This window comes from Cebidichthys violaceus, unplaced genomic scaffold, assembly GCF_023349555.1.
Source record: "Cebidichthys violaceus isolate CVI_PGR_0920_01 unplaced genomic scaffold, fCebVio1.0.p SCAF_19, whole genome shotgun sequence".
Taxonomy (NCBI): domain Eukaryota; kingdom Metazoa; phylum Chordata; class Actinopteri; order Perciformes; family Stichaeidae; genus Cebidichthys; species Cebidichthys violaceus.
The window spans coordinates 11,689,124-11,699,550 of record NW_027176361.1 but is presented as its reverse complement, the minus strand read 5'-3'; the positions used below and the strand labels follow the sequence as shown (position 1 = coordinate 11,699,550).

Here is a 10,427-nt window from a genome sequence, read left to right as displayed (position 1 = left end):
CAGTGGAGTTTTCTCGGTTGTCATCAAGTGATGAGGTTGAATGTAAAATATTTTAACATGGCAGTCCCATGACAACTGAGCAAATCTGCTGAAAAATACCATAAGATGTAATTAAAAGCTCAAAAAAAAAAGAAAAAAAAAAGCTAGCAAGTGGACCTTGAGGAATATATTTTCTCAAATGCAAAATCCCATTACTCCTTCCCAAGCTATTGAAATGACATCTCAGAACTGAAAACTCAATGGATTGGTATTTGTCACCAAAACTTTGAAATAACTATTTAGATATAATGTAATGAGAAGATCACCGCTCTCCAAGTATCTGAACATGAAGCAGACACTTCTATAAGGCTCGTATAAGATGCAGCTGGGACAACAGTAGACCGTTTAATCAGGTCTGAGTGCAGACTTCCTGGAGAGTGAGGCAGTGGACACCCATGACAAACCCTGGTTATGTAACTCATTTGAATGGAGGCAGCCAACAAAGCCTCGCCTGAGAGAAAAAAAACCCCAAAACTCTTGGCAAGCATTCAGACACAGAGACTCTAACCATGAAAGGAGAAACCAGTCCGCACTCAAAGACAAAAAGGTGAAATGGATCAGTTTAATGAGAAACCAGGCAAGATTTCAACAGCTTTTCATTCAGGCTTAGCGCCGTGACACAACCAACTGATTCCAGAAACAGAGTCAAACTAACAATTCTTCTCCATAATAACTCGAGGGACAAAACTGATATTTTTGTCCCCGCAGAAGCAACACAAACACTGCACACAGCGTCTTATCGGAGCAGAAAGATGCAGAAAAACAAAAATATAAATCAGATTCTCAGCATTCAAGTAGTGCCGGGGGTCAGAAGACGGCAGATCGCAGCATCCAATCCCCCTTTTTCAAACTCAATGTCACAACTGAGACGCAGGCAAGTAACAAAAGACCAAAGAAAACAATTAAAACCCTGGGAATTTCTGGAAAACAAAAATCGGAGACAGTACTACAAAAAGGATTTTCTGACAGAACTAAGATACACTTCACATCTCGTTATTACAAAAATATTAATCTTATTCAACTCAAAGCCAACATGGGGAACATGACAGGAGTATAAATTTGTGAATGAGAAGTTGATAATGGATCATGCAAGTTAAGCTTCAATATATTAAATCCAATAATAGTCGAGCGTTGCAGTCTGAATTGGACCTTTGAAGCGGTGAGACTGAGCTGAAATCAAACCTCCGGCTGTCTATTGGAGCAGTTTATTTGGTTTACAAGTGATGTGACAAACTACGGGAGCGATGCACAACGCTGTTTGTGTGCACACAAACTTTAAAAACAGGAAAAACAACTCATTTACTAAAGTTACGCAACTTTACAAATTGAACTAACACAACCTTTCATTGTTTCACAGACGTCTCCACCATATCAAGGATCAATAAAAAATAAAGCACTGGTTATATCTTTTTCTGTGATCACACATCCACAATGTGCCGCAGGGTGGAAACTCTTGTGAGAGGACTATTCTTCTGTGGAAGGGTTAATTCTGGGGTGGAGGCGGCGGGGGAGCGGGGGGCATGCCGAAGGGGGGCATGCCCGGTACCCCCATCCCCATCATGGTGACAAAGTTGGAAGGGTCCATGGGTGGGGGGGGTGGCGGCGGGGCATACATCATGCCAGTTGAGCCTGGAGGCGGCGGAGGGGGAGGAGGAGGGGCACCCGGGGGCAACGGGGGCTGGACGCCGGGGGGAGGCGGCACCATGGATGGGGCGCCCATGGGTGGGGGGGGCTGGGCTCCGGAGGCCGCAGACTGCTGGGGCTGCTGCCATGGAGGCAGGGTGCCGGTGCCAGGGCTGGACGTGGTGGTGGTATCTGTGGGGGGGGGGGGTAAAACATTAAGTAAACATGAATCGAGTAGTGTCTAAATAGTTTGTAGCGTCTCACACAACGTCCTCGACTCAGAACTGTGTACATTGAAGAGAAAATGACGGAGTGGTTTTAAGTGTCTTACTCTGTTGCCAGGGTAGCGGTGTACTGGTTGCCATGCTGCTGGTGGGAGGGGGAGGTGGAGCCTGCTGTTGCCAAGGTGGCAGAGGTCCAGAGGGGGGAGGAGGTGGCTGGTTGCTGGGGGGAGGAGGTGGAGGCGGCATCATACCCATCGGAGGCGGCAGCAGACCTACAAGGAAACCAAAGAACACACAGGTTGGTTTTGTTGCAGAATTCAATTTGATTATCATTCATATAAACGCCGAAGTAGAGGAGGCGGCGTGATTTTAAGATGACCTCCGCTGGTCAGTGATGTGAATCCTTATGGAACATGTATGTGGGTCATTTTCCCAGCAGCACAGTAATAATTACAGCCAACGTCAGCTCTTACCCATGGGGTGTCCGTGAGGTCCTGGTCCCTGGCCCATGGGAGGAGGAGGGGGCTGCATCCAGGGGGGCGGCAGGCCGTTGGGGTTGGGGGGCATAGGGGGGCCTCCCATGTTGGGCATGGGGGGTGGGTAGCTGTGGGGTCCTCCACCAGGCGCTCCGTGCATGCTGTGGTAGTTCCTGCTCTCACTCGGACCGGAGTTCATCCACGGAGGCCGGTTCTGCTGCACACAAACAGTCACTGGTTTAGGACTCTCTGCTACACACTGGTATGTTAATGAGTATGGAATCATGAGTGTCGTTAACTGACCTGTTGCTGGTTATTGTTGAGTCCTGAGGACCGCTGCCCCCCTCCCTGGTTGCTGGAGTGTCCTCCCCCCGATGTCGGGACCGGAGCCTCCCCGAGCTCGGCCATCAGGGACAGGTACTCCTTGTCCATACGAGCCTTGTCCTGGGCTGACTGGGGAGGCTCGCCGCCTGTCGCTCTGTGGGCTGCGAACGAGCTGCACAAAGCAAAACAGCAACCGCCGTTACAGACAGATGGATAACACCAACACACGAATACAGATACACGACTGGATCAACCGATGGTCACCTGGTGTACTTGCAGTCGGAGGAGATGTGGCCTGCTCCGCCGCACTTGGTACAGAGGGTGGTGTTGGTGATGCTGCGTGGCTCAGAGTTCTGCCAAGGACGAAGGATCCTACGGAGACAAATGGGCACATTCTGTCTTCAGCGGTGCTCTGTAGTTTAAACTGAACGTGGACGTCTCCCTAAAGTTCCCACCTCCAGGGGGCCACACATTCACCACCAATGATCTGACCCACTGAACTCCACCACTGACCTGTTGTCGTCTTCCCTCAGCGTGCCGTTGAGTCTGGCGAGCTCCCTCAGCTGCATCTTTCGTAGGTCGTTCTGATCCTCGGGCGTCTCGATGCCTTGCTTCAGAATGTTGCGAATCTGTGGACACAAATTTGTCAGCATGAAGGTCATTTAGGAGGTGAGCAAACATCCACTAGGAGTCAGACGGGGGGATCTAACCTGCTCCACGGCTTTCTTGACGTTCTCCATCGTGTTGGCGGTGACCAGCGCGTGCAGAGGCTCGTCTTCCCCCGGCAGCATCTGTCCGTCCTTTCGGCCCACCTTCCCCTCCTTCACAGAACCTTTGCCCCGGATCATGATCTTGGCGCAGCACTCCTTCTCGATGTTCTTCAGCGTATTACCGCTGGTAAAACCGAAAAGGGAACAAAAAAGGGACAAGTTAAGCTCACGCTCACCTGTGCTGGCTGTGACAAAAGGAAACACGACAGTAATATTTAGTCTCGTTTACCGTGGGCCGATTAGCAGACCAACAAAGTTGATTTCGGGGTATTCGTCTTGAGGGATCATAACTTTGTCGTTGACTCTGGTGGCTGGAGGTCTGCGGGAAAGAAAGACAAGAACAACATTTAGTAGGAGCATTGATCAGCTTTATGAACACCCGTTTGAAGATTTGCTTTATTTATATATTTTTATGATACGTCAATGAACCCTAAAACCTGCCAGCGGGATTGAAAAGCATGTTTTCTTTGAACATTTGCCAAAACTACACCGTTTATCCGAGCCAGAAGTTGTAAAAACCGTCATTACCAGATTGTCATAGTTCCTACGGTCCTTGAACACATCATGTGAACACTTCAGTCAGAAAGAGCAACCAAAACAAAGCTTTAAAAAAAACACAGATTCTACAAGCCTCATTTAAAATCTCTCTACTTTAACCAGATCCTGTAACTTCTGCACAACTAGGAAGTCATGATCGACTCGGCTGACACCAACAGTCAGGTGAACTGCGGTCTGCTGAGCACAGAGGAGAGGAGTGGTTGTACATGTGTAAAGCTTAACATGCACGGCACAAACAGCCTCCATCCCCCCAACACTGGTCACACGTTGGTGCCGTTTCCACAGAGGAGCAGGACTTTATATTACAGGTAAGAACGAGGCCACAGAGAGAGAGAAATGTGACAAGAGCAAATAAAACAGCTTAGAGCTCAAAGGGTTAAAGCAGGAGACGGGCATATTACCATTTGTTGTGCTGTTTAATAGGACAAAATGCAGATATTGTTTATGATTTCCATAAATCACATTTAACTCCATCCAAATGGTAGAATTTCAGACGTCAGACCATCATTTCACAACTTGCATGGACAAAGTTGCCCAGACAACTATGACGGCCTGTGGTCTCGACGCGTAGCATGTTAGCTACAGTAACACAGACTGGACCGAGAGACAACGACGTGTGGAAGACAAGTCAAGACATCCTACTTGTAGTCGGCGGGAGGCTTGAAGTCCGGGTTGAGTCCAACCATCTCGGTGATGAGGGAGTGGCGCTCCTCCTCGATCTTCTTCCGCGTGCGATACTCGCGGGTGTTCAACCTCTTGCCCTCGCTGTTATAGATGGGCTCCGGAGAGGGAGACCTGAAAATGGCAGACAAAAGACAGGAAAGACATCATCGATACCTTTCTAGAAGTGGAGCTCTGCCAATAACAAACACACAGGCTCCCTACAGCTGACTAAGTCTTTACGAATTTCAGATCTTCATTAGGAATTTTACTGACATGCCTTAGAAAGAATGTTAATTTAAAAATAATAAAAAAAATAGTTTTAGAAATTTGGATCTACTGAGAGAATTCTCAGATAGACTATGCGACTCATGGCCAGTGCAAGAGCAAACTGAAAAACGAAAAGAAAAGGATGTAGGAACTCTGCACTGACGTTTCAACGCCTAGAGTCCATTCTGTTATACAATTCAGGGTAAAAAGGGGGGCAACCAAAGCTATATAGTGGTAATTAACCCAATACACTGGAGGGGCATCAACCACAAAGAGAGGAAAAAAACCAAAAAAAAAACAACACGGCCATAACTAAACCTGCATACAGGATTGTTGGCCTACAAGACAGGAAAGTTGGGAGGTAAGAAAAAGAAACCAAAGCAAAATTCGCAATCCTAAGCAGAAACGCTGGCTTTGAGAGTTGCTTGGTGTTGGCGTGGCGGAAGAGGTCCGTGCCTCCCCTTGGATGCTGAAAACCTGTGTTGCTGCGTTAAGGAGGCTCTGTGCTTGAAAAAGGGTTAGGTTGATGTGGGGTAATTTGGGTTAGAGAAAAGGAATTAAGATTAGATATCCACCTTTTCCTATGCTCTCCCATCAGAGAGCCACATGTGATGTGAAGAGTGAGAAATATAAATATAGATATATATAGATATAGGCTTTTTTTTCCTTTTATGCTTCAAGCTTCCAACGGTGACAACCTGAAACACCCCCAGTTGTCACTTTAGACTGGGGAGTGATTGAGAGTGCTGCAGCTCTGCAATCAACTTTTCGGTTGCTGTGGAAATGTCTGATTATGGAGAGAAACTGTGTGTACAGTGTTCAGGCGACAGGGACTCTAGCTAACAAAACGTCAACGTCACACACTCTAGAGAGAGGAACAGATCCCTATGGAGGCTAGGTTATAAGCTGGCCGCTGCTTTTCCAGAGCACATACAATCCTAGCAGTTTTCTTCCAGACCTCAAGAGTCCAGAGGGAAAACTGAACATGCCCCCCCCCACCCCCCCGGGTGGAAATGCTTAAAGCCACATGAGGGGAAAAACCAGAGATGACGAGTGACAAATCATTTGTTAAGTCGAAACCAAAACCTATTGTATGTTGTCATGTAGGCGACAGGCCATGAGCCCAATCATCACTGGCAAAAAGTTAGAGAATATCCATAAGTCAAAAAAAAAAGTCAGGAATGTAATATCAATCAACAGGAGATCCTTTGGGTACCAACTAACTTTTCCAAAAGAGCCAATTCATCAGAATTAAAGCTAAAAAAAAAAAAAAAGTATTTACATTAAGAGTGTCGTGTTTTGACCCAAACCTGTTTCAGAGGAAAATCTTTATACATTATGCATCATGTACGTATTCATAGATAGTCACACAGCACTCTACATCAGACACATTAAACAAGCAGTGGGTGAAACGATGATGCATAAATACTAGAGGGCTAAATCTGAAGCACTTAACTGTCAAGTAAAGTGAGAAATAACCCGAGAGAAACAGGTTCTCTTTGTTCTGCCGGTGATTTGTTTAACTGTCTCAACGCAGTCAGACCTCCCATCCACATCTGACACTAGCTCCAACAAAACGAGGCTCTACGCAATTATGTTTTTTGTTTTTTTTGTCCAAGATTGAAACACAGTCTGTCAATACATCATAATGAAACTGAGATTAAATTGATTATTAAAAAATAGAAAAAGCTGAACACAAACACGAAACTCAAGGATGGTAGTTTGGCTGTGAGCAAACTTCCTCCTCTGTGGAAGAGCAAGAGATTTGATTGACAGCTCGACTGACAGCCGCTTCAAATTCCAGATCAATTTTGATGCAATATTTCATTTCTAATTCAATTTAACTGAAAACAAACTGTAATAGAATGCTTTCATTCAATGTAATTGCAAAACACTAATTTTCTTGTGGAAAAAATATGAATATATCTCATTCAGTTTTTTACTGATGGTCTAAAAATAGTAATTATAAGAAAATGTTGCACTCCACTGTACAAGTTTAAATTATTAATCATGTCCAAGTATCAAAAGTCCTAACTCGGTAGGTAACCAGATGTATATTTACCTCACAAATTTGCATAGACCTAAATATGAAAATTGGACACGCTATAAAGCTCACTGAGCTTAATAACGGTGTTGGTGTGGATGGATTCTCCTCTAGCTCTACGCTGACACTATGAAGAACATTTGAAACAATGTTTCCACTGAGGCGATCGCTAACTGAACGCTACATCTGCCAGCTAACGCTACTGTGGAATCTGACATGTAGGCTAACAACCACACATATATACTGAAAATCAACATTTTTCTTCCAAAAAGTCAAGAAGGTAGAGAAAATGTTACTGTTCATGGGTTTAATCTTTTTCCGACCTGTCCTCAGGGTTAACAGGGATTCCCAGGTCTCCTGTACGCAGTTTACGAGTCAGGTCTTCAATCTGCAGTTGGACTGGAAGAATTCAGGTTAGGAAAGAAAAACAAGGATGGAGAGAAATGTGGTTACCACAACAACAATCAGAGAGACAACGCTCTGCACATTAGAGCACGGTCTCATACACTACTGAGGTAAAGACAAATGGTGAGTCTGTTAAATCAAAAGTAAAGGGAGATCAAATGAACATCTGGTAAGACTAAAGCATGGAATCACTTATTCATACGTGAGGACATCAGAGGAACACATTACCCAATGTGAATATGTTCTCGAGGTCGTTACATTAGCATAGACCGGACTAACTTCTTCTCAGACAATGATTCAACATGGAACATATCAGTTAATGTCTAGACCACGATTCCTAAAAATGCCTGCCAATCCATCATTATTTCAAACCTTTGTTTGCTGTTTTTTTTTCTTCCATGAAGGCGGAGCTTCGCAGACATACTTCACAACAGCTTTTGTTTAACGGCGTTGGCATTTTAAGAACACACCGGGTCTGAAGATCACTGATTGGTCTATTTGTTTAACACGTTTCTACAACAGAAAAGGTGATCGCAAGTCACTATTTGCACTCCACAGATCTAACACGGAGGGGCAGCAGTGACAGACAATTCTTACACTTAGAAGGCAATGAGAAAATAAATTAATCAGTCATCCCATGCACATTATGAAAGCTGCAATGAAATAACCCCCCCCCCCAACACAGAGATTCACCAGTCACTGGAACAATTACTTTGGATTATAGAGATGAATACAGGCCCTGTGAATTTTGGTTCACAGCGATTTCATCCTAAAAAAACCCCGCTTCCCTTGGACTGTTTTAGGGGATCTACTGAATGAGCAAAGGAAACAATAAGTGTGACCAACAGAAGGTGGGCACAAATGAATGTTTACATACCAAAGAAGTACAACCATTACCAATGAGTGCACAGAATCAATAACGGTGTCAGTTATTGACAAAAAGGACTTATCTGCTTCAGAACGCCCCGCTGAGGGCCTGTGAAGGCAGTGTGTTGGTGCTACACTGCTGCTGGAAGGCATTTGTGATTAAAAATGATGCGTTTCATAAGATCTTTTTTTTTTACAGGCCAAAGTAAGAGCACAGTAACAGTGATCAAGAGTTTCCCCAATTTGCAGTGCCCACTAAATCACCTGGTCGAGTAACTTAAACATGTCGGATTGATTTGCCGTTGAAGCAGCACTGCTCACACTTTGACCAACAGAAACAGAAGCACACTTTGGCATGTCCTAAACATTATGAGTAACGCCTCCATGCACAGGAACAATACTGATGATGTGTAGGGGATCAAGCAAGACGGTGAGTAGTGAGCTGCAGCTCAGGACAGATATCAAGCAAGCACTGGCATTTAAAATCAGCTATCTCAAAATCCTCTTGCTAATGGGTGCCCAATGGTATGCAAACCATAAGACCACAGAGACACGTTCATTAAAGAGAAATATCCTTAATTAACACCGTACAACATCACGTTATAATCATTACTCATCGGAAATGATTGCTTTATCTCAACAGTTGGAGCAAAATTAGACATTTCCCATTTTGTGTGACATAGTTAATGTCACTGTCAATACATTGAAAATAGGATTAATAGCTTATAGTTAGTAACGCGTCTCGTGGGTGCCTTTAGAGAGCTCTAACTGTTGGGAAATCAGCAAACAGGACATAAATGTAAAATTAATACTCGTGTGCACCATGTAAGAAAACTAGAACCTCAAACACATGTTATTGATCAAACAGGTTATGAAACAGACCTGCTCTTATGATTACAGTTATCTTTTAATCATTAAAATTAGAAATTTACCTATATAGGCTCTCTCTTGATCCCGGGTCAATCCAGGGGGGATAACAGTGGGCATGCCCGGTATGACCGTCTTCTGATCGGGCGTCTCGCTGCTCCAACGACTCTTCTTCCTCGATTTCTTCGAACTGAAATCTACCGGGAGAAACGGGGGGGGTGTATTATCCACGATGGCTGTTAAGAGCTTCAATACGTGACGTTACGGGGATGTAACGCGACATGAAAACGCACCGTGCTTATCGATAAGTAACGTTAACAGCAGAGGGAAACGGTGACGTTCACGAACCACTAGTGGCCACAAGAAGCTGGACTGAATGGAACGTTAGTCGTACCCAACTTGAGATGAGTCAAATGCGACTATTAGGCCTTCAGACGTTAAGCCCACACCATGGTTTACACAACTGTTGTTAGAGTTTGAGTGCAGAACAATTTCGACAGAAATGATCTTCTGTCAATAACGAAATTACGTTAACTTCTAGCGTGGCGCAGCAAGTAGCTAACGTTACGTCCCTTTATTAGGCTCATGGTCGGTTGAACGATACGTTTGAGGTGCACAGGTGCAATTCTTAACACTGGTTATTGTAAATGTAAATTAGGCTAAATGACGTTGGGTATTCCGTAAAATGAACATGCAAACTAACGTTAGCGGGACTCCATTTTGTGCAAGGCCGATGCTTTATGTGGGGCCTTTATGTCACTTAGCCACATTAGCTACACAGCTAGCTTACACTCATTACGCATGTTTTGTAACGTTAGCCGTGGTTCGGTTACCTGGTTTGGCTAGTCCGCCAACCACAACTGGTTGTTGTGGAGCCTGGGTCGGAAAAGCTGCCGCAGGATTGAACTGAAGAGGTTGCGGAAAAGATGCGGTTGGCATCGGGGGCTGGAAAGCTTGTAGAGAAGGAAAGGTTGCAGGCGGCCCCGGTGCTGGCATCAGCCCGTTCCCCGCACCAGGCCCGGCGTCAAATCCTCGTTTAGCGCCAATGCTGGGGTGCAACTTCCCTAAAGGAGTTGCATTTGCGCCCGTGGCCATTTTCGGTGTACTCGAATGTATTAGTCTCCGTTAAACGACAGTCGACTCTGGTATAAATGTGATTAACTTGAGAAAAAAAAATATCATACAGCGTTGCCTACAATTCACCCTCACATTACTTTAATCAAAATGGCGCCTAACGGAAACCCACAAAAGATGAGTCCATGGCCGGTGGGGGATGATCCGCTGTAGTATGAAGCGTTGC

General features: G+C 45.0%; 1 protein-coding gene across 3 annotated transcripts; it reads right to left on the bottom strand.

The window, feature by feature from the left end:
• Nucleotides 1-581: 581 nt before the first annotated feature.
• Nucleotides 582-10,347, bottom strand: sf1 (splicing factor 1). 3 transcript variants are annotated; one of them, XM_068713685.1, is made up of 12 exons: nt 9,961-10,347; nt 9,193-9,324; nt 7,312-7,387; nt 4,657-4,809; nt 3,686-3,775; nt 3,397-3,580; nt 3,200-3,315; nt 2,951-3,058; nt 2,666-2,858; nt 2,360-2,579; nt 1,994-2,158; nt 582-1,854 (listed from the first exon to the last, which is right to left on the bottom strand). In XM_068713685.1, the coding sequence occupies exons 1-12, from the start codon at nt 10,220-10,222 to the stop codon at nt 1,523-1,525; spliced, it is 2,031 nt and encodes a 676-aa protein (XP_068569786.1). In that variant the 5' UTR covers nt 10,223-10,347; the 3' UTR covers nt 582-1,522. The 3 variants fall into 3 exon arrangements, with proteins under 3 accessions (XP_068569786.1, XP_068569787.1, XP_068569788.1); XM_068713686.1 differs by having other exon boundaries at nt 2,360-2,576; XM_068713687.1 differs by lacking the exon at nt 7,312-7,387 and having other exon boundaries at nt 9,961-10,145.
• Between the last annotated feature and the right edge of the window lie 80 nt (nt 10,348-10,427).